At 43.2% G+C, this 25121-nt stretch overlaps 1 protein-coding gene across 2 annotated transcripts; it reads right to left on the bottom strand.

Moving 5' to 3' along the window:
- Positions 1–420: 420 nt before the first annotated feature.
- LOC135896708 (uncharacterized) lies at positions 421–22232 on the bottom strand. Of its 2 annotated transcripts, XM_065425200.1 has the most exons (5): positions 22041–22225; positions 21884–21970; positions 21578–21681; positions 8737–8842; positions 5697–5960 (listed from the first exon to the last, which is right to left on the bottom strand). In XM_065425200.1, the coding sequence occupies exons 1-5, from the start codon at positions 22129–22131 to the stop codon at positions 5851–5853; spliced, it is 498 nt and encodes a 165-aa protein (XP_065281272.1). In that variant the 5' UTR covers positions 22132–22225; the 3' UTR covers positions 5697–5850. The 2 variants fall into 2 exon arrangements, with proteins under 2 accessions (XP_065281271.1, XP_065281272.1); XM_065425199.1 differs by lacking the exons at positions 5697–5960; positions 8737–8842 and adding an exon at positions 421–825 and having other exon boundaries at positions 22041–22232.
- Positions 22233–25121: the final 2889 nt, after the last annotated feature.

Here is a 25121-nt window from a genome sequence, read left to right as displayed (position 1 = left end):
CATCCTACCTATTTATTAGACCGAGACCTATTTTACCATAGCCTCTTGCTGAACTGAAGTAATGAAGGATAAAATTTCAACAACTGAGCATACTATTGCAGCTACAGATGCAGGGCTTTCTGCCAGGACATGAATTTCTTTGCAGATCTCAATGGATAGGAGCATTGTAATGTGCTAACCTCCATGGCAAAATAGCAAGTTATTTTTGATTGCACCCGTGCCTTCGTCCTTTCATAAGAGGGCTAAGGACTCGCCAGCACCCCATCATACATATGTATTATTGCTGTTGCAGCTGCCCAGGTCTGCATTGCTAATCTTTCATTGTACATTATGGGAATCACTGTCCCGAACTGAGAAATGCCACGATAAACAAGGTATCCAGAGCAGCTTGTTTCTTGTAGCTGCTGTGTCACTCTGAAGTGGAATTTTGCTGAATTCTTCAGCGACATTTATTGAAGTTATCTTACAAGCGACTGCAGTTGTCACAACACTGCCTGCATAATAATAAAAAAAAGGAACACAGTATGTGTACTCTTGCATCTTTGTGATCTAAACAACATTTTTTGAAGACATCTTCATCTTGAAACAGCACAGTCATAATGAACTTCCATGCACCATATTCTGGGAGCATGTGTGTGGAAAATTGACTCCCCTGTGGAGCAGGTCTTCGAGGGACTTGAGTGGCTCAATGCAAGGTGTGAAGATCGAAACAATGATGTACAGGAAGGCACAGATCCCAGCCACAGGAAGAGATAGGATAATGAGCACTATAAGCCAGAAAATTGACCACAAGAAGTTGCCTCCACTTCCTGCTCCCATGGCTACCTGCAACAGTTGTGAGTGCAGGTTAGTTCTATTATTTGTTTTACAGTACACTGCTGTGGTACCTCTTCTGTTATGCAAAGTATGTAGAAATGTCTAGTCTTTAAGCACCATCTAGTAACCAAGCGCTTTTGAGAAAATGTCGAGCAGTATTTTTAAATTTTTGATCAGCAGCACTTCAAATTTTTTACTGCAATGCAATTTTTTACTGCAAATTTTTTACTGCTTCTAAAACACCAGAAAATACTAAGCCAGTACCCTCCACAACTGTGGACAATGCGGGAAATTTTGGGTGTTTTGAGGGGCTCGTCTAGTTACGACAGCCAAAAAAAGAAAAAAATATATATATTTTTTTCATATTTAAGCAACTCCAAATCGGTTATATCAAATGCCATGTGTGTAAGCATGTCATCAAATGCTGCCTTTAACTTAATACAACCTTTTCCCAAATTGAAAAATCACTTTGATGCATTGCACGTTTGCCCAACTAATAGTGACACTGGCCATAGTTTAAATAAAAAGTGTTACCCAGACTTGGTGGGGCTCGTCTCTAACATGGTTCAACACACGAGCCATGTCTGCCAGGTGTGTCTGTGTTTCATGTAACTAAACCAAACTTTAAAAATAAAGTGGCACACATTAGACGAATGAGACCAACCGTATATTTTTCATAATAGTCTTGAGTTACTCTATTTTGAAGTCCAATTAGATAATTAGTTACATTTATTTATGCAAAATTTTATATATTCGTTGTAGGACAGAATTTCTATTTGAAAAGTTGTAGGGCCTGCTCAGAAACATGAAATAAAGTTGTATCCACGTACCACATACAATCTTGTATGTGGTTCTTTTTTGCAGGCTCTAGAGAAAGCCTGCAAAATATTTTTTTAAAAATGACATCACTGCATGCTTGCGCATCTGGATTTCAGAGCTGTTAATCATGTTTCAAATAAACGAAGCCCACGTGCCTGACAGAAACTGCCAAGTGTGTTTGCATCCACATTCAGTGGCGGCCTATTGCTTATCATTTATAACCGAGGCGTATTTCGATCTTCATGATCGTGGGGATGTATGCTAGATGTTGTGGCTGCTCACTTTTTCTTTTGCAATTGGCATGCAGGCTTCATTCTTTTGAAAGACGATTGAGAGCACTGTTATCCAGACATGCAAGCGCCCAGTGACAAAACTGTTTTTTTCATATATTACTTGCTTTCCTAAGAGTTCAGGAAAGGGAACCATGTAAAAGTTTACATCACGGAAACAAATTTATTTGGCGTTTCTGAGCACGCACTATAACTTTTCAAATACAACTTATGCCCTAAAACAAATATTTAAAATTTTGCATAATTAAGCATCACTTATAATAGTTTGAGTAACTCGAGACGTCTACAAGCAATGCGCTGTTGGTCTCATTTGTCTAACGTATATACGACTATATTTTTATAGTTTGGTTCCAGTTACATGAAACACCCGGTATATTTTCCATACTGAAAGACAAGCAAACTGTGCCTGTACCTGCTGAATCAAACAAAATAACACAGCGGCATTAGCCTAGTAGACTGCCTTGTGGGAAAGCTTTACAATTATGAAAAAGGTCCGTTGCAGTCCGGGTTCACAGCAAATGCAAGGAAGAGGGACCAAGTGTCTGTCAGCATAAAGCATGTTTTGAGTAGGCACAAAGAGATGCAATACTTCGCGAAGTCTTCACTTGCACCACGGCTGGAATATTGGGTCCTGCGACCACCCGGTAGTTGCAAGAATTGTAAATTCTTGGACAGTGGGGAGGATCTGCTCGCGCAGTATGTAATGGTAGTGCCAGCACCAACACTGTGTTTTAACCAGTTGTGCTAACTTGTATCAAGAAGTGCTACCCAGAATTTTCAAACATGTGCCATATTTCTCACAATCCATCTGGTTCTGCTGAGTAGCATTGGTTGCTGGAAGCTGGGCATTTAACATGAGGTTACAAATACTAAAGTGCTTTGATTTCCATTGATTTCCATTGGGTGGAGTCATGACAAGGAATGGTGGACCACTTTGCTTTCCTCAGTGCTTATGACCTGCATGCATACATTTCCATGTCTGATACAACAGCAGTGCACATTTTAACCTTCTTTAGTTAGATTGTCGTGTTGTTATTCCTTACAACAGCAAAATTGTTGAACTCGGTCATTGCACTAAGTTCAATAATTTAAGAAGCCGTAACTGAAGTGTAAAATACATACTTATTCAACTATTATACATTAGCATCACTTCTGCGCCGATAGGCGTTATGCTGCCATCAGGTGCGTACGTATAGCCTGAGGGGCGGGTGCACACCGGGCATATGCCTCCCCCCTCCCCCCCCCCCCCAAAAAAAGTTCCTAGCTACGCGACAGGCTGCGATTCATAGTGCATATAATTAAATTTTTGTAGTTGTATGTGCCAAAACCACGATTTGATTACGAGGCATGCAGTAATCGGGGACTCCAAATTAATTTTGGCCATCAGGGGTTCTGTAACGTGCACCCTGCACGGTACGCTAGCGTTCTTGCATTCCGTCTCCATCGGAATACGACTGCCGCGGCCGGTATTGAACCACCGACCTCGAGCTCAGCAGCGAAACTCGCCTCAATATCTATCGGAGTACGCGTCTGGCGAGTCATAATGATCGCACATTCAGCAAGAGCTCAGCACTTGGTCTAGGAGCAGCGAAATCTCGTTAATACGTACCTGACGGAAACGCGGGATTAACTGCGCACTAAACGGTAGTACGCACTAACCGCCAAGTACAAATTCGCGTCTTACGCGCGCCGCCGTGACCATCAACTAAATACGATCCACCGTAAATGTTATAAAAAATACGTACTGCGAGTTTTTTTTTCTGTCTTTCTTTTTATTATAAAGCGATTAAAATTTCCTCGCACGACGTACCGTGCGATAGCGCAAAGGCGATACCAGGCAGCATTTCGAAACTTTAATTGGCATTGAGCACAGCGACAGAGCGGTCCGGCTTTTGCCGATCCGTGTGCGCGCATTATTGCGCATTTATACAAGCAGCGAGCTTTCTACGTTCCTGCCTCGCTCGTGACCGCGGGTGCGACGCGCACCCGACGCAACGCGGCGGGCTGCTGTCGTTGATGAAAGCATATATTATGGGGTTTTACGTGCCAGAACTACTTTCTGATAATAATGAGGCACGCCGTAGTAGAGGACTCCGGAAATTTCGACCACCTGGGGTTCTTTAACGTGCACCTAAATCTAAGCACAGGGGTGTTTTCGCATTTCGCCCCCCATCGAAATGCGGCCGCCGTGGTGTCGTTGATGAAATTTAAGCGACGCGCACATGAAGCGGGCCCACTCAAATTGGCGCCAGAGAATGGCGAAGCATTTGGGTTACCGCATATTACAAGTGTGCAGTAGGCTCCACGGCGCTGCACTGCGCCATAGCTGCTGCCAACCAGATAGAGCAAAGTCATACTGGCAGCCTGTCGGTGGTTTTATTCCGAGCTGAGGTCGCGACCACGCCGCCGTGCATTACCGCATTCGCGCGAAGCCGGAATCGCAGTTAACTACACACTAACCGGATACGACGCGCCACTATGTCAGTAGACCCAATACACCTGGGTCTATCGAAACTGGGTCGGGGATTCGTCGCAACTGCAATTTAACTGTTAGTACCTTTGTACGTATTAACGAGGTTTTACTGTAGTTGAAATAAAGTTCTCCCCTGTATAGTTGCTGAAAGTTAAAAAAAAAAAGAACAGTAAAGTATGCAATTTGGTAAATCATATAAGGTTTTTACGAGATCCTGCAAGTGCAGACTTTTTTTTTTTCTCTTCAGGTCAATGTGTTATAACTGCAATGTAGCAGAAAGATGAAGAAACAGGCTGTTTACAGGGCATTAAGTGTTTATAGCCATGAACCATTTTCGTGAAAAAAGGCACACTATTTTTTGTTATATGCACAGCTAGACATTGTTAAGCAACAACTTGGCAAAGGATGCCGTCCAAAAATTAATAATGACATCATTCCACAAGTCTAGATATGCATACCTTTGCAACGACGCTGCTGTTCAAGTAAGCACTGCAGCCTGGAAAATATTGGGCTCGTCGAGTTCGTTTTGCTGTGTCTGGAGCCCGCACTGTGGGACACTTAAATGCTTAGTCTTATCTGTCACTAGGAGCTGCCACCCACTATGAGTCACCTCACTTGTGTATTGATAGCGTACTGAATCGCTTCTAACTCCCAGGCTTTCTGTGCATGCTAGATAACTATCATACTGGTGCAACAACTGCCTTTTATAAGTAATGGGCAAGACCAATTTTGCAGACTAAGATTTGTTGTACAGATAGTTGCAATGTAAGTGCAAGCAGTATTTATGCAGTAATTGTTCAACTTTCTGGCAACAACTGGATCTGTTAAACTTCAAAACTTACCTTCCTAATGTGCTGCTTTCTGTATAGCATAGTATTTCACCGTTTCTGCATATGGATTTCAAGTGAGAGAACAGAAATAATGTGAAAATGTATGTTGTTGATGGCAGGTGGAATATTGTTTTAGCAGTGACAACTTACAGCTTTGAATTAATTCAAAGCTGTAAGTTGTAACTGCTAAAACAATATTCCACCTGCCATCAACAACATACATTTTCACATTATTTCTGTTCTCTCACTTGAAATGTGTGTCTGGGGTCATATCTTTTTTTAAAAGTTTCTCGTTTATTTTTTCCCCTTTATCACTATCTTACATAAAGCCATGCCTCCATTACTGCCAGGATCAGCCACTCGGTAGGACAAATGATAAGAAATGAATAGAACCGGATGAAAAGAATCCTCACAAAGTACAGCTCCTGCTAATCAAGTTTCTGAACAAAGCTTGTACAAAGAAGTCACTGCCCGATTGTATATCATTTATTCAGCTGCACAGGCACAAGTCAAGAGCCCTGTATGTGCATAAGATGGCAGGTGATACCACCTTGTTGGGAACAGACTATTACAGTAACATTGCTGACCAAAATTTAATTTCTAAAGCATGGCAGTCACAAAATTAAACTTTAGTCATCTTGGCAGCTGCTCGCTGCTTTGCTCGCAACATAGTCCTCAGCTTCGGCGAGACTGGTACTGTTGTCTTCATGGGATGCCGAGGCTTGGTTGTGGCTGCACGTGTAGTAAATAAAAAATAAGTAAGGACTAGGCACATGCAATGCCAGCCTTCTGTACAAATGTTATCAAAGCACTGCAATTTTGCATCTTAACATGCTGAAGTGTCGCAGTGTTCTATTTTCACTGCACATGAGACCTTGTGCATGTACACACCCCAATATAGAAAAGCCCTAATTGTGCAGATATAAAGACCAAAACTAGTTTTGTACACCCAACAGTCAGACATGTCCCCTGTCTGGGCCTTGGTAACTCTTATCACAAACGGCAGCCTTAAGAGGTATGTGTGCTCTGCCTGTTTATCAGGACTGCTGATAGCATGGCAGTGAGGGTGCGTAATGAAGATACTCTCATAGAAGAAACTGTAACTATGTTACATGGGAGTGACACCTGCACATGCAAGTACCGATGCTGCTTCCACTCCACATAAGCTCATTCAACCCAATGAACAGCAAGCTCAATTTTAATGAAATTGAACATAATAGAATGAAGTACATGTGAATTCTAGAGCTACAGAACAGTGGTGTTTTCTAGCAACTTATTTATTGTTGCTACACTCTGGCCTTTAAGCAGGAAAGCTCATTATGCGACATGACAAAGGCACTCTGAACCTTCTTTAAAATTAAGTGGCCAAACCAATTAGGCTATGCACTTCTTTGCCATGGGAAAAAAAGCTGCTGACCTAAGAGCAGCATTTTACTGCACATTATTTCATATTTTGACATTTGCGTTGGTGTCTTTTGCAAACAGTCCTGCAACCATAGGTCAGCAGCTCAAGACACATACTCTCATAGAATTATGAGGGCAGAAGGGGCACAGCATTCAAGAATGATGGAATAAGTGGGAGATAACCTGCGACAAGTTAATAATACTGTGATTTAGCACTGTGTATGTCTGATTTTTGTCCATGTCTGCTATGTGGCAACTATTTTCCTCTAAAAGTTCACAAGATAGCCCTAGCAGCAGCTCAAGTTGAAACTGAGAAAGAGCACTGTATGCCTTGTGTAAGTGAGGTTGAGTCCAAAGTAGGGTGCTCAACTGAACCAAATCTGTTTCGGTTCCAGTGAGACTGAGCACCATTGTGGTACCATGTGCACTAAAGGTACTTCTTGTATATGTTATTACACAAAGAAATGTGACAGACGAAGAGGGGGCACAAGCTAAAGACTGGTTATAACAGTGGGCTACACTTCGTGAGAAGATGGAATAGAAGGAAGATGAAGAGTGACACCTAGGGTGCATTGTGAGCATTTCCTTGCTCTCCAGGATACACATGTATACACAATATCTTCAAGAAATCTGTGTACATGTCACTATAACACGGCAATTGAAGTCTCTCAATTCTGTCCTTCCCCACTTGTGGCACCACTTGACCTGACTCCAAATATGCTGGTAAGTCCGATTCTGAGCCCAAGGCGAGTCATGAGCCTGGAAGCTCAAGCGAGTCCAGGTGGGCACACCGAGTTCCGGAAGGCCTCCGCAAGCCTGAGTATATAAGTGCACCTGAATTTATGAGTAAGAGTGAACCTGGCTAAATCCAATTTCAGACAGGCCTAGGACGTGACCCATTGATTTTGCTATTAGAGATTTAAATGGGCCATAACTTCAATGAACATTAAAGAGCCTTTAAATAAGTTTAGACTGGTAGTCTTGGTTAAGAACTGTTTTGATTCATTTAGTGGAAAAAAAGTTCATTATTACCAGGGAAAATGAAAGCTAAACTTCCATTTTTTTTTTTCATTTTGCATTGAAACCTCAGTGCTGATATATCAGAGTGAGATGACAGATTTAGAAGTATTTTCTAGTATCTGGGCTATTTTGCCCGAAATGGAGTTTTTCAAGCTAGCTAGGTTGAGTTTTTTGTACCTTTAGAATGCAATGTAGCCATTCTTTACTGGTAAACAATTTTAATTCCTCATTCACAGTTCATGAGCTACAACTCCTTTTTTACATACTTCATTGGTAGAAAATGCAATCTAATGATAAACATTTTTCCTTGGGCTTTCATGACAAGACTTGCCAAGACCATGTAAATCAATGCTACAGAAATGCAAAGCTTTCATATAAGGCAAACAAGTTAGTACATATCAAGGTGACACAATGAATTCTTGGGCTGCTTTAAGAATGCCTGAAGCTTTCAAACACCAAAAATACTGACTGACATGCCATTAGAAACAGGACAAATTGTAAAGCAGAAAAGCAGAGCATGATGCCACATTGTTATCATACAGCTCTACTGTCACACATTGATTTTCACAACAGTTAGGACCACAAAGGTGAGTAATAACACAGTGCTTCACAGCAGCTTCCGCTGCTCTTCAATATGGCAATAATGAATGCATTATTTCCACACTATTCATTCATAAAGTTTCCAAGATATATGAATCACACATTCAAGAGTAACAAGAGTTTTGTAACTATCTTTTTGTGTGAATATCAGAAGAAACAAATCTTTTATTCTAATTCGCAAAAATTTTTGGATATCTGCATTTCTAGTGTGATGAATATTGATGAAATCCCTTACTAGCAGAAGAATATAGTGCATGTCTTTCAAAATTTAATCTTTTTGCAGCCACAATATTTCTAGTCAAAATCGCAATGGTGTTGAACATGGCGACCAAAGCCAGGTCTTTCATACTTTCAGTTATCAACAGCTTGTGAAGGTGCATTCACCCAACTTTTTGTGTGTGTTTTTAAGGTTAAAACAGTGCAGTGTGAGAGTTGGATCACCTACTATACTATGACTAAGGTGATTCTGGTTCAAAAGACTCACCAGACATTTTTGAGCGAAGACGAGCGGGGGTTTTGAAGAAGTAGTTGTGGATGAATTCTGCCATAGTAGGTTTAGCTTTGCTTGGTACTGTCCTGTTGCAAACGATCTGCATAGGCACAAACAACAGAATATTTCATCACAGAGTAAGTGAGCTACAGGCTTTTGTGCAGATCATGCTCAAGCACTCCAAAAATGTAAGTAATGCTTACTAACACCAAAATAGCGTTGGCAGGGCTGGCCAATAGGGAACATTTACTGCCGACCGAATGTGTGAGCCCCAGCTAAAGTAGTCCAAATAATGTGTAAATATGCAGATAATGGACCTGCTAAAAGAATGAAAGAAAGACGAAAATACACATAAGCCCCTAAAGAAATTACCGAGACCTCTCCCCGCATCATGAACACAGAATGTGACGATGCCCTGCCTTCATCAGGAAGCGCAGCCTTGAGGAGCTTCCCATGGATAAGGGGGATCATTTCTTCAACAGGTGCAGACGTTTGCCCCAAGCCAGGGAGGGGCAAACACCCAGCTTTCACACCTCCATCTGCTTGGCAGTGGGGCACGCAACCTTGCTGCTTGCTAGGGGGTGGGGTAGAGAGGCTTGCTGGAGAAGTTCCCAGAGTAAATACTGCTCAAAATTGTACTCATGCTGGATGTTGTTGTATGGCTTGAATATGCCTGTAGAAACCATGGTAGGCATGAGGTGGCTCTAGGCTGAGACATGCAGCACCATTCCTTGTGCCAGAGTTCTATCTAAATCTGATTGGAAAGGGATAAAACTTATGATGTCCTGGCAGATAAGTGGCCAGCATCCACTCAAAGTTGCAGACTGTCTGCATCAAAGAAGCAAGCCGAAAGACATGGAAACAACCATCTTGCATGTGCTGTAATGTAGTTACCGAGGCGCAAGCACTGTAATCCAAGGAGTTATGATTAGCCTGAAGCTCAGCCTGGCATTACTCTGCCCACAGCTTCAGTAACTGTGTATCGAGTGTTCACAGTTGTAGGTACCATACAGTCTACAAAAATAAATTGTAGATTCATGCTAAAGAACAAAACAGCACAAGAAACACTGGGACGAAGGAAAGGGCACAACACAAGTGCTGATCTCATTTAGGGCACTAGTATCCGAGGCAGACACTTGGCAGCACAAAGCTGAAACTTGGCTGCAGAAACAATTGTCCTTGTACTGCGCAGGCCCGTATGCCATTCATAATTCAGAGGCTTTGGCGACATTCTTCAAGGACTGCAATTCAGGGAGGTGCACAGGTTTCAGAGTCGACATGGACAATATATTTTAATCATTGCCACACAACAAGTTAATGCAGTGTGTGAAGGAGTGCATAAGCCAAGAGAATGATGAAGCAGCGTTCAATAGCATGCCGTCTTCCTGTTGAGATTATCTTTTTTTGTGTATGTTCAGCTTGTGTGGGCCGGCATGGTGGTACGTAATTGTCAAAGCCTGGAGTGTGCATAAGCTCTAACGTAGCCCCTCCCTTTCCTTAAAGGGACCCTGAAACAATTTTGACGATTTTCTACAAACATGCTGAGTCGTTAGAGTAGGCCCTTCTTATTATTTGATGCATCTAAGTGCTTCGCGTAAAGCGCGTAATTTGTTATAAGGTTTTAAAAATGCACATAGCTGCCGATCACAGCACACTGCTCGGCGGAATGTTAAGCTGCCCCTAACCATATTAACCAATCTGACCTAACCAGTCTGAACCTGCCAATGTTTAATGTTAGAATGTTATCTAGTGAGGCAAATCTAGCAGTGGTTATTGGAGGAATTAGAGGGTAGTAAATGGGATATAATTGGGCTCAGTGAGGTTAGAAGGACAAAAGAAGCATATACAGTGCTAAAAAGCAGGCACGTCCTGTGCTACTGGGGCTTAGCGAAGAGACGAGAACTAGGAGTCGGATTTCCGATTAATAAGGATATAGCTGGTAACATACAGGAATCCTATAGCATTAACGAGAGAGTGGCAGGGCTTGTCGTGAAACTTAATAAGAGGTACAAATTGAAGGTCATACAGGTCTACGCCCCTACATCCAGTCATGGTGACCAGGAAGTCGAAAGCTTCTATGAATACGTGAAATCGGCGATGGGTAAAGTAAAAACAAAAAACGCTATACTGATGGGCGACTTCAATGCCAAGGTAGGCATGAAGCAAGCTGGAGACAAGACAGTGAGGAAATATGGCATAGGCTCTAGGAATAACAGGGGAAATTAGTAGAATTTGCAGAACAGAATAATATGCGGATAATGAATACCTTCTTCCGCAAGCGGGATAGCCGAAAGTGGACGTGGAGGAGCCCGAATGGCGAGACTAGAAATGAAATAGACTTCATACTCTGCGCTAACTCTGGCATCATACAAGATGTGGACGTGCTCGGCAAGGTGCCCTGCAGTGACCATAGGATGGTAAGAACTCGAATTAGCCTAGACTTGAGGAGGGAATGGAAGAAACTGGTACATAAGAAGCCGATCAATGAGTTAGCGGTAAGAGGGAAACTAGAGGAATTCCAGATCAAGCTACAGAACAGGTATTCGGCTTTAACTCAGGAAGAGGACCTTAGTGTTGAAGCATTGAACGACAATCTTATGGGCATCATTAAGGTGTGCGCAATAGAAGTCTGTGGTAACTCCGTTAGACAGGATACCAGTAAGCTATCGCAGGAGACGAAAGATCTAATCAATAAATGCCAATGTATGAAAGCCTCTAACCATACAGCTAGAATAGAACTGGCAGAACTTTCTAAGTTAATCAACAAGCGTAAGACAGCTGACATAAGGAACTATAATATGGATAGAATTGAACATGCTCTCAGGAACGGAGGAAGCCTAAAAGCAGTGAAGAAGAAACAGGTAGGTATTCAGAGACCTGGAGTTGGAAGAATTGGGGATAAGAGTTAATGAAGAATACCTTAGTAACTTGCAATTCGCTGATGATATTGCCTTACTTAGTAACTCAGGGGACCAATTGCAATGCATGCTCACTGACCTGGAGAGGCAAAGCAGAAGGGTGGTTCTAAAAATTAATCTGCAGAAAACTACATTAATGTTTAACAGTCTCGGAAGAGAACAGCAGTTTACGATAGGTAGAGAGGCACTGGAAGTGGTAAGGGAACACATCTACTTAGGGCAGGTAGTGACCGCGGATCCGCATCATGAGACGGAAATTTTCAGAAGAATAAGAATGGGCTGGGGTGCGTTTGGCAGGCATTCTCAGATCATGAACAGCAGGTTGCCATTATCCCTCAAGAGAAAAGTGTATAACAGCTGTATCTTACCGGTACTCACGTATGGGGCAGAAACCTGGAGGCTTACGAAAAGGGTTCTACTTAAATTGAGGACGACGCAACGGGCTATGGAAAGAAGAATTATGGGTGTAACGTTAAGGGAAAAGAAAAGTGTAGATTGGGTGAGGGAACAAACGTGAGTTAATGACATCATAGTTGAAATCAAGAAAAAGAAATGGGCATGGGCAGGACATGTAATGAGGAGGAAAGATAACCGATGGTCATTAAGGGTTACGGACTGGATTCCAAGGGAAGGGAAGCGTAGCAGGGGGCGGTAGAAAGTTAGGTGGGCGGATGAGATTAAGGAGTTTGCAGGGACAACACGGCCACAATTAGTACATGACCGGGGTAGTTGGAGAAGTATGGGAGAGGCCTTTTCCCTGCAGTGGCTGTAACCAGGCTGATGATGATGATGATGCTGAACCATATGACGTAAATCACCCAATTGATGTCAGTGGGTTGAGCTATCCCACTGGCTGCCCAGGGCAAATGATCGATAATTTTTCCAACTTTATGGTAAGCAAATGAAGTTCGTAATATTTGGAATGTTAGTTCTTTTGTTTTTACGAAAAGAAGGTAACATAAAGAGAATGCACAAGAACAATTTTTCAGTACACTTAAGCACTTCCGCCACACAGCAAGTGTCGTCTTGCGTTACAACGTGCTCAGTCTTTGACGAGAGCTCCTAATACAATGCTCCTAGTACTGCGGGGCTAAGACAGACGCTCCTGAACTCTTCATGTTGCGTGATGCAATCCTCCGGACTTTCTGCAACCACTTGTAGCATGTCACGGCAACACACTTGCTCAAGGGCCGTTGGCACGTGCTCGCAAAGCCGGCAATCGCACCTGCATCATGATGAATTATCGGAGGCGGTCGTTATATATACCACACATTCATCGCAAAATAAACTAGAGAGCGTCCCTACAAAATCGGTTAAAGCACGATCGAACGTGAATGCAAAAATAATAAAAAATGTGGTTTTGTGTTTCTTTTTGTCTGTCTCAGTCGCGCTGCACCTTTCGAGTAATTAAAAAAAAAAGCACACCGTACAACTTGAATGTTTTTTTTTGGTTTTTCCTGTTACAAGCTAAACAACAGCTCCGAGAAGACAGACACGTATCAAATAGAGAAAGTCAATTTTCGTATTTACGCTTACCGGTGATCGTTGTCATCGTCGGGGCCGTCATGGGAATTCGGTGAGTCTGGTGCTGGTGAATCGTTGCTGCCGTCGTCAGCGTGGAGCAGATTGCAAAAAGGTATGTCGCTATAGGGGTCAAAAGCCATCTCCTTTCTCATCCGGCGCAACTGATCCTCAAGCTCTGGGTCCATGACGCAAATGACCATCAACAGAACGACTGCAATGCACGCTGCTTGGATAGCTCTCGCTGGTGATCGACGACTAAGTGGCTAGCAGAGAGGTTTCGCGTGGGCGGGCTCCAAAATAACCGGAAGTGGACGATGTGACGTCGCATCTTGACGCAGAACCAGTGAAGGCGGAGCTTAGCCCCGTTCGCTCGGCAAACGAGTTGATGAAAAGCATGGCTAGGGAGGAGGGTAACTTGTTCGCTTGTAGCTTCTTTAATACGTAACGCTTCACTTAAATTGTGGTGCGAATGTTCTACTTAAGCTGTACCCTACTCGCCTACAAAATTTGTCCGAACCATTTCAGGGGCACTTTAACAATATCTATGGTACAACCCCATTTTTACGTTTCTTAGGGGACCATGGAAAAAGAATGCATGATCAGGGAAAACTTGACATCCGATAGCAATTTTTGCGGGGCAGATACACAAAAGGGACCGACGTTTTAGAGCATAAGAGTCGGGAATACGTAAACAGGAACGTATCAAAGAGGTTTTTCTGTATATGGCATACGTGGAGAGAGAAATCAAGTGCAATATCAGTGCCCTTGTGGTGAAGATCATTAGATATGTGAATGATTTTCTTGTTTTAGTGAAAAGGTGTGATGTACTTTACTCATGGAATGAAACACCACAGGGAAACTTTAAAGTAGAACACCGCATAAGGACAAATACTCGACAGTGCAATGTCGTGTCACTACGCATCTAGTCACTAAAGGTGGTAAGAACTCTGATCTAAGTGTAAAAGCCAAAATTACGCTGATGTCACACAAACTAGAACCAGCAGACACAAAGGCACACATGCTGTTAGCCCTAAATTGATGCATTTCATTCCCTGAGTGTACTACACAGAAGGCAACTTGACGTTTTGAATGTTTTAAAGGAGTGCAGATGAGACTGGGTTGAACGTTTGAGTTTTCAAAGCAAAAAGAGATGCAGTTTTTCGACATGAAGTTGCTTGCAAAACACCATGCATGTTGGCAATACTGCAAGATTTATAAGGCCAATGCTCAGCTTCCGGTCTATCCGCCATAGTGGCTTTGATCTTGGTGCTGTGCGGTGTTGGTGTTGTGTGTCTGCTTAGGTGTTGTGCGGGATCAAATCCTGGCTATGGCGGCTGCATTTCAGTGGGGGCGGAATGCAAAAACACTGGTGGGCCACACATTTGGCGCATGTTAAAGAACCCCAGGTGGTCAAAATTAATCCGAAGTCCCCCACTAACCCATGATCATATCATGGTCTTGAAAAGCCCACAATTCTAATTGTTTTTTTTAAGCCTCAGGCCTAGGCTTTCTAAACATGTAAAAAATTGTATATTTCTGTTTACTGTATTCAGTCTTCTATATTCAAGTTGTGCCTCTAGAAGATATGCGTTAGCCTTAGTAATTGTCTGCTTAGACACAAGGAAGCTAGATATACAGAAGTGTTTATGACTAGAGCATGTGATACGGGCCGGTACAACATAAAACTATTCCAATCTGTTTTTTAATCCTAATCTGCCATTAGCCCTCCGTGATGTTATACCGGCCAAGGTAAACTCCTTAGGATGACACTGTGGATGCTAAGAAGGGCAATGCAGTTGTCATGCCTTACGAGTACAAACTTTAACATGGCTTCTAGACTGTTGCGAGGTGTTTTGGTGCAAGAGTGTTTTTTAGTGCGTCACAGAAACTTAGCCAGATTTGCCCAGCCGTACCGAAGGCTAAGAAGTCCTCTAATGCAATCAGGCAAGAGTGCCAGGTTGCACAAAGGAAGCCATACATTAGATACAGCACAGGTATTGTTTTCTGTATTCCTTGTTCGTGTGGTAGTGCCCACATAGGGCAAACAAGCCAATGTGTGAGCACTCTTTCAGGAGCATGTGCTCAGTGTCAAGAATGGAGTAGGGTCACACCTGACCATGCATTGCAAGAAGTGTCGCTATGACCCCGTATTTAGCCGCACAAAGATTAAATATTAGCATAACTCACCATTGAGAAGGGAGAGAATCAAATGCTTCAAGCTCTAAGACATGAGCCAATGCATGGATTCAAATGATGATGTTTTTTGGCACAAGGGGCAGATAAGGCCTAAGAGTGCCATCGTAGATTCAAAGAAGCTGTTTTTGTTAAAATAAAAAGTTCAAAGATTATGCAAAAATTGTGGAAAGAATATGCACAAGCTATTATATAAAATGCAGGAAAGCAAATCTCAAGAGACATTTTCAGCAAGATTTGCTGTGCGCAAACAAGTAAACATGGTAATAGGATGAAGATGTACAAACAGCAGCCCAAGCAAAGTCAGATTCAAGCAACTGATGTGGAAGCACGCATCTGAAAAAAAAAGTTTTTGAACGAAAGTAGCAGGATAGAAAGAGAAAAGTGGCAGAGGCAAAAGCAACTGCATACGAAAAAGTGAATGATCTTAGAAAAAATGAAGGGGAAAAGAAAAATTTTATTGCTAAAAGCTGAAGAAACAACAAAGGCCAGAAGAGGAAGCAGGAATATTATGCAGAACTGCTTAATATAGCAAACAGGTAAAAATACCACGAAGGCGGATTGCCTAATGCAAGGCTTTTTTGCAAGAAGTCATTAGGGGGTGAAGTTGGGGAAGTAGTGAAGAGGATAAACCATGAAACAATTTAATGCAATAGCATAATTAATTATTACAAAGCAACTTGCAGGCTGGCTACGGGAGACACCATAGTGGTGCGTTCTGGATTATTTTCAACCACTTAATATTCTTTAGTGTGTCCCTATGGCATAGTGCATGAGTGTTTTTGCATCCCACCCCCCATTAAAAAGCATCGGCAGTGGTTAGGAATTGAACAAGCAACCTCGTGCTCAGCAGCGAAATTACATAGCTACTGAGCCACTGCAGCTGATGGATGACTAACGCAAGAACCAATGAGTCAACCCCCCCCCCCCCCTCCAACGCTGCCTCTTTACTGCTGGCTTCTTAGCCAATCTCTGTAGTAGGTATCACTAATTTATGTGCAAACAAACAAGACATAATACTAGTGGGAGCAGTAAAATTTTAAAAGGGGATTATCATATCATGGGACTTCATGATGAAGATTTCCAAAAAAAATAGCAGAATACAAATGAATAAATTGAAATCTTATTTGTCCCTATTCTGAGGAGAATGGCAAGGTTCTGGACTGCAAGGACTACAGAAAGATCAAGGTTGTGCCTGACAACATGATTTTTCAATGGGTGATGGGTCGAAGGCTGTAAGAGGAGATAAATGTCAGACCCTATCAGTTTGGCTTCTTGCCTGGAAAATATGCTGTAGTGCTCCAGATGCAACTTTCAGTGTGAGACATCCGATTGGAGAAGATCATATAGAGAAACACAGCAGAAGGAACTACACATTGAGTCCATAGATTGACCTGTATAATGTGCTTGATAACGCCAAAGCCACGAAGCCTGGAGTAGCCCAGAGATAAGAATGTATTTTAAATGTTGCTTTGTTGCTTCCAGGCACCAAATGTGCCAGGCAGCAACAAAGCACTGCAGCAGCCGAAGAAAAAGTGTAAGCTTTCAGGGGACAGTGGGCTACAGCAAAGTTGGTCATTAAGTCCTTTCCTGTTTAACACAAGTGATGGGTGCCCTCGTGTAATGTGCTACAGAAGACACTTTGGAACATTTTCTATGCAGGTTACTTTGTTCTCTATGCAGCACTGAACGAAAGTATTGAAACAAGGTTGTAGCACAGGATGAAAGAACTACAGAAAAGATGTTGGAGGAGCAGAATAAAAAAAGTACATGGCCTGCAACATGACATGCGACTTAAGCAGTAACTTCAAATGTGATGAGATGATGATCAAGACAACAACTCAGTTTAATTGTCCTGTTCTATCAGTGGGTGAAGGCAGTGTGTAGAGAGGTAACGAGCAAAATATAGGCAGGATTGAAGACTTGAAAGGATATTTCAGGAGTTCCATGCAACAAGATGATGCCAGCCAAGCTCATGAGACAGGTTTGCAAGTCACTGGTACAACTCCAATGCTGCATGGAAGTAAAGTGTTCTGAGCGAAGATGTTCAACATATAGGTGATGGAAGCAATGTAAGCAAGCATGCTGAGGTGGCTGTGTGGAGTGACATGGAATGAGTTGAGAATGACCATAACCAAAGAATGGTTGAAGTTCTGGACATAGCAGCAAAAGACTGAGAAGGTGTCAGCATATAAGGAAAAGAGAAATTTATCAGTAAGAAAGCGATGATTACCAACAATGGTGTCAAGAAAGAATGAGGCGAGCCCAAGGAGTAAAAAGACATTAATGAGGAAAGTAACACTGACAAGCTCAAAAACAAGTGGTTTACTGACAGTGTAACGAAGAAAATCGCCCAGAACTGTGACCAACAGCAGAAACAAGATATGGCTGACATAAGCTGTCTTCTGTCAGCATGATCACACATTGGCATTACAATCCCTTGTGCTGAGAGATTTGATGGGCATCTAGTGTGCTGTGATGCACCTTTGGTACTTTTCTGTGTGTCCCAAAAATTTGTATAGACTAAAAAAATATGAAGATCTCACACACTGTGGGAATCGATGTAAGCGAAGCTTTTCGTGCTGGATGCTTTGATTGACGATAATTAGCAGTGATGTTGATGGCTAAAGCTTAATTTCTTCAATGTTTAGGTTAACACGAGAGTGGTCAGTTGATATTAAACGTTACCTTGCGTGCACCACTGCTGTTTGTCTGCGTAGTACACAGAACACACAGGGAGAAGTCTTTGCTTGAAGCGTTGTTGTGTGCCATATTTTACAACTTCTGAGAGGATTGAGCATTGTCATTTCCTCACATGGCACATCGCATTGTGGCAGAAGTATTAAACTTGAATTAGATTATGGGGCTGTACGTTCCAAAACCACACTCGGATTATGAGGCAGGTCGGAGTGGTGGACTCCGGATAAATTTTGACACTGTGATGTTCTTTAACGCGTCCAAAAATCTAAGTGCGCATGCGTTTTCTATTTTGCCCCCGTTGAAATGTAGCTGCCACGATTGGAATCAAATCCATGACCTCTAGCATTGTCATAGCCGCAAAGCTAATGCGGCAGCCACAGAAGTGTTGATTTGACGGTCGACCGCTTCCGTAGTGCCTCCTGGGTAAGTTGCCCTACGTAAGTTGCCCGCTTGACATATTTGTATGGCGTTTATTTTTCAGAAATAGCAGCAACATACTGTACCGTACCTCTAACTTAAGCTTATCCTGTTTCCCCGCAACTGCTGTCATATAGTAGTGGGGTTTTCTTGCTTTCTCACATCACCTCCCCCCTACCTTTCTTATACGGGAACTGCTTCTCCTCACTCTCCTCTCTACAGTTCTATCTGCATCCCCTCTGGCCTCGCACGTCAGTAGAAAGGGAAGCGCTGCAGTTTCTGCAATGCTTCTGAGGGGAGTCACAGATAATCACAACTGTCAAGTGGCTAATGTGGCGAAGGCCAGAAAGCTCCAGAGGGCATTGTGCACATTCGACATGGTGGGGTGAAAACAAGTTTTTCCTGTCGCCTTTTCTCTCTTACTCGCACTGTAATCTATATACATGCTCTGAACCCCCTCCCGGACGGTCACGCGGTGTGTGCGACAGCAGCCCACAGTAGCAGCAGCAGTGGGAAAGTCGAAGGAAGCAGCAAAGAAAGCTTCTTTTTAAAAAACTCATACCAGTGATAGCACATAATCACTAGAAATTTGTAGTGCCAATTTGTATCAATAGGTGGTTTTCCTTTAGGTTAATGCAAAACTTGAAGGCAGAGCACTATTCAAGCATTTAATCTTCATTAGGTGCTATGAATGTGACCTCAGAAAGTAGCCAATGAAAAAAAAAGAAACAGTAAATCAGTGGACTGACATACAGACACATCTGAGCAAGGACACAAATGTCCTACAACCTACACAAACATGTTGAAACTACCCTTGTTATTCTGCTGCCAAAAAGACAGTTCTCAAACATCATAAATGGTCCTCAAGAAAACAAATATCACTAAGATAGCCTGAAACTCTCATTAAAAATTATCTATTAGGAGCTCTTGGATATCACCAACCTTGTGCTCACTTATGCAAAAGCATTTTTATTATTCTGTTAGCATGAAATGTTTCAAAACAATCTGCAGTGGAAAAGTTCTATAATGGGTCTTCGTACTGCTCAAGTACACAAAGAGAGCAGTGATGAGTACCACAAGAGAATTTCAAGGATAATGGTCCAGCCTTTAAGACAGCAGCCCAAGAACTGAAAATATAATGATCTCTGTAATATAGAAGCAATTTGCATGAATGTGCAAAAGGTATTAGTAAGAATGAACTTCACTATTTCTGACATAATGTGTTCCATCAAGAGCTTCACTGGTGGTTTTCACAAGTATTCTAAGTGCATGTAGTATGGTATGTTTTGGGAGGCTGATACCTTTGGTCATACACAATTGCATACAAAAGAAAATGAAGGGACAGTAAGGAAAATGTTACTTTCCAAACTAAATCTAAAAGTTGGCACTTAGACCTCCAAAAATTGCTAGTAGCCTTTGTCATGGTATGACTGTAGCGGACTTTTAGCAAAATCACTACTAAATCAAACAATTCAAGTTGTCACCACGGCTCTTGCATGCATATACTTGTGGATGGCGTAAAACACTTGTTAGTTTAAAAGCTAGTGGGCACTCGCTTAAATTCTTTTGTTGGGAACTTAAATTCCCAACAAAAGCTTGTTGGTATCAAGCATATTCAACTGATTTTTGCATACACTTCTAACGAGAGTGGACACGGCAGTTTGAAGCACCATCGTACCACCGACTGTGGCTTCGTGCCACCATATATACACAGAGAAAAAAAATTAAACACTGAGAAAGGTCTGAAGAACAAAAAGCCAAGAAAGTATGCTAGAACTCATTGCATTGATACAGAATTCAGATAACAGTGCTAAAAAGACCCAAAGGGATAAACATAGACATTATGAATAATTCTTCCAAAGCAATATAATCGCATCAACGTACAAAGCAATTGCTAACGAAAGATGGAAACTGATCAGTTTTGTTTCGAAGCATGGTTAGAGCGCTAAGGAAGGCGAAGATCACAATACACACAGGACCAGCACCCATATATACTGGGCCATATACAAAATTCCAAACAATGTGTCACACATAATATTGCTCGCAGACTGCCTGTCAGTTCTTACATCACTAGAAAGCACAAATAATTCACTACTAAGCCAGTCACTACACTTTTTCATTTCACCTCATGCTAAAGAAATTCTGTTTTTGTGGATACCTGGACACTGTGGACTAGCACTTAATGAGATTGCAGACAGCTTGGCAAAGGCAGCCCTTGGTGGGCCGGTAGGTTTCATTATACCCAACCTTACTCTGCTGGCAGTGACAAGATTTTGAAGACAGCAAGTCCTAGGTACAAAAAATGAGCCCCTCCTTGCTGCGTCAAATTACGGACATTTAGCGTTCCCCTGGAATGCCTGGTCGTGTCCCTCTTGGCAATGCAAAGTTTCAATTACCCTATTATGATGTCGAATACCGCAATTAAATCGGTACATGAGTAGGTGTGGGTTTGCACCATTGAAACTTTGTCAGTCATGTGGGTATAATCACTGGACCACTTCCTCCTCTATTGCCGAAAATATAATTCAGAAAGAAGGACCTACTTAGAGCAGCCCTTATTGTGTATAGGCCTTCCTCTTCCAGTTAATAATATTTTATCTTTTGGTGCAAGTACTCTTGGTCAAGCCCGAAAGGAAGTGTGCAAGATTGTGCACGACTGTGTCATTGAGACTCATGTTAAAACCTTTTCCTCATTATTAACACTAGATCTCATTAGTTTCCTAATCTAGCATCTTCGTCAAAATTGGCATGCGCACTTTTCAAGAAAGCAAAATAATTTATAATCACTATTATTTATATATAGGTAGTACTGATCAATAGCTTAACAGGAAAAAAAAAAAAAAAGCTTCATGCTATGTTTCCATTATGAACTATGGCAAATCCCACCCTCTCGGGTACATGTCGTAAGTTAAAAGAAGCCCCCCATCCTTTCCGTTTCGTGCGTATGTCTTCGCCTTCCTTAGCACTGCAACTATGTTTGATAATGTCAGAGGTAACGAACTCGCCCAGCTTACAAGAATACTAACAGCATGATTAATTTTCACCCAGCCAAGTAAAAATAATAGGTGACCCCAGGTGCTCACATGAACCGATGTTGCAGGCTTGCTACACTTGCCCTTGTGCCTTGCTTTCTCTAGACATTTAGTTGTAGGTGCAGGCAATTTCCTATGGCCGTTTTCGAATGGGGCTGAAAAACATAAAAAGAAAAGCGATTAGGGTTACAGGCGCAATTAATGACAACAGTTGTTTACGTATAGACATTATAAAAGGATTGCCTGCAGTAAAGCGAGAGCTTATAAACGAAGCAAGCAGTAAAATTCGTTTACTTCTTTGACCATTGTAACGCTGTGTTACTTACTGACGACCAGAAAACCAGAAAATGCACGTACTTGTCGTGGGCTTCACAGGCTTCAAATGCGTTGTGTTCACAGTTCGTATTGCTTGTCGCCGCCGCACTGGCGAATCCTTGTGAATCTCTGCACGAAGCCAGCACAACAGATGTTAAGTGCAAACGCAAAATGTGTGCAATGAGAGTGAGGCACTAACCAAAGTATTCTTCCGCTGACGGGGCATTCTCTTCATCTCCAAGTTCAAAATCAAAATATTTCGGGCAATTAAACTCCCAAGCTTTGGACATGACATCCAAATTGCAATGTGATCATCAGCTGACAGCGACGACTGATAAATGTCACCGATATCACCGTATCAGCACCATACCCCCAGTAAAGCTTTTAAAGAAGGCGGGGCAGCGGTTCCTATGATGATGATCATGATCATGATAACTTATAGTGACTTCAGCGGCAGCGATACACTGATTAAAGCAAAAATAAATAAGTGGTATCTAAATATACGCCCTATAAAATGAAGCGCTTTGGATTTATTACCCCTGTTAAGTGCACTGTTAAGTGAAATTAAGTGCACTTACTTGTTCACTTTAGGACTTTGAGTGACACTTTAGGCTAGGTGGTGCTAAACGGGAAAACAAAGTGCACTCGCACTAAAAAAATGGCGAGAGATTAAAATCACGTTTTTTGAAGATGTAGATTAAAATAAAAAAAAAATATCTAAAAAGCGATTGCTTTACTTGTATTAGTGGCGTGACGAGACATTAATTTGAGGGATCGCTAGTCGTTTGTGCGCAGGCGCGAGTAAAAGCGGGCGCATGAGAGAAAATCCATATATTCCTTTCTCTATGGAAAATCTGTGGGCTTTTGCTCCTTGACCCTTGACTCTGCCTGGGCACTACGGATACAGTGGCTAGCGCTGTACTACGGAGGTAGTTTCTCAGCGCCTGTTGTATGCGTTTGTCCCCTAGGCATGCCCATGCCGGCGTTGCGGAGTGCGGTTGAGTTCCGCCGGTGGCTGCCCGCGCGGTGAGGCAGTGGGCACGGACGCCCCATTTGGTGATCGGTATGCCTGAAGGGGCAAGGTTCTGATTGGTATAAGCCAGGGGTCGCTTTTTCAGTGGCGACGATAGATTGGATTTTGTATAAGCACTGCTCCAGGAGGACACATGTAACCGGCAAACGGAGTCCTCGGGAGAGCACCGGGGGTTGCGATAAAGCAGGCGGCGCTGGATCTCCAGGGCACCCAACGGGTAGCGGGGGGAACTAAGCTGGAACCAGGGCGGCCGTGGGTTGGGGCCGCGGAGGCGGCGCGTGCCAGGGGTGTATAAGATCGGCTGCCCGTTAACGCGGTCAGCCAATTTTTTTTATGCGAACACCCGCTGGCACGCGCAGGCCTCGACGAGCGCCAACCCACGGACCAGTTCGGGTTCTAGCTTTGGTGTCCCCGTTGCCGCTTTGGTGTCCTGGAGGCACCTCCAATAACGCGAAATAATGACACGTTGTTACAATTAGTAAAAAAAAAAAACACGATTGAATAATTATATTCACGTCCAGCCGCCAACTCGTGACGCTAATTTCAGCAGTACCGCGACTTCTGCAACACCACTCAGAACTTTGCCTCTGAAGGCACGTCGGACAAACTTTCTCGCGCCTGCGGCGCTGGTGCTCGAGTCAGTATATAGTCATCGTCACCGCGGCGCCATTTCAGCCACTTGCGTTCAACCACGACTGCCAAGGCCCCCCCGCTCTGCCTTCTAGATTTTCAATATATGCTTTCCGGGCTCTACTACGGTCGCTGTTGCTCCCACAGAAACATCTGTGATGTTCTTTGCAAGGGACATCGCGGTAAGGCGCGAGAAAGCTATGATCCGCCACGACTGACTGAGCACGAGCGCAACAGGTGCGAGGCAGTCTGTCCGACACAGCGATCACCAAATCGAGCGTCACTGCCTGCTGCTTCACCACTTTACCGCGATCGCAGCCAGCGTCGGAGCGCAAACTACTCGATACCACTCCGCAATGCCGGAACGCCTAGGGACAACCGTAGTACCAGGCAGAGTTATATATTCAAGGAGCAAAAGCCCCCATATTTTCTCTCTCGCGCCCGCTCTTACTCGCGCCTGCGCCCGCCCAAACGACTGGCGATCTCTCAAATGGACGTCTCGTGGTGGCGTGCGACGAGGCGGCATTTTATCCCGATAGAACAGATTATCAGCGAGTTATGCTCTGATTGTTTTGCTAAAAGCTGTTCAACAGCTAGAGTTAACTTCTGTGTTCTTTTTCTATGCATTACATTTTGTACCGTTGAAACCGCTGGCGGCGAGGCTACGTGCTCGACCTATGAGCAAAGTGCGTTCCATGAACGCACTCCGCCCGGATCGAGTGCACTCTTTTGCGAGTACACTCAGCTTGCGACGTTTAGATTTGGGAAAGTGCACTTAAAACTGAGTGCACTCTCCGTAATCCTGACAGGGGTATAAAATGTAGACGTCATAGGCTACGTTTACATGAACCAGACGCGAGCTGGTTGTTGGTTCTTATTCTATGAGCTGGTCGAGTCAGAAACCTGCAGGCTTACTGAGCCCAATACGGCCCGATGTGGCCGCGTTTACGTGAACTCGATTCTGACGGGACTGGACAACGACGGCACGCAGTGTCGAACCGAGACGACAACGCGTTTGAATTGGAATCGCAGTTTCCGCAGCAGTCTGCAAACGCTCTATTTCATGGGCCTTATAATTACGATGAGGCACTGGACAATACTTGTCTATGCGTTGTCCTCATACCATTCCCGCTACCGGCGCATAAATCGCGACGTCGGGCTACCGCGGAAGTCTCAACGCTGGCTGGCCCGACCCGTCCGCGTTTACATGCACGTGCAAATGGGTCAGCCTGGGTCAACCTACCCCATGCAATCGGGCTGACTCATCCCGACTCAACGTTTGTTCAGCCCGACCGACAAGCGTTTACATTAACCCGACAGACCGATTCCAGCCCGACAAGCGAACTCTACCCGCTCCTGTCGGGTTCATGTGAACGCCCTGATAAACGCCCGGTTTTTTAACACCACCTATTAATCCCTATTAACAGTTTTGCTTGCGATGGTAATGTTTCTTTCTTTCTTCACAGAAAGCAAGAAAGACAAAGTTACTAGCAGGAGGCGTCCAAACCCCAACGTCTATGACGTATTTCTGGCTCCCAAAATTCACTTTCACCAGATTCACTAAACAAAAGCCTACTAAACAACTTAAGATTCGCATTTTAAATCCCAGGAGCACCA

The sequence above is a fragment of the Dermacentor albipictus genome, chromosome 1 (assembly GCF_038994185.2).
Source record: "Dermacentor albipictus isolate Rhodes 1998 colony chromosome 1, USDA_Dalb.pri_finalv2, whole genome shotgun sequence".
NCBI lineage: Eukaryota > Metazoa > Arthropoda > Arachnida > Ixodida > Ixodidae > Dermacentor > Dermacentor albipictus.
The sequence above is the reverse complement of the archived record's forward strand: the minus strand, read 5'-3'. Positions and strand labels throughout refer to the sequence as shown.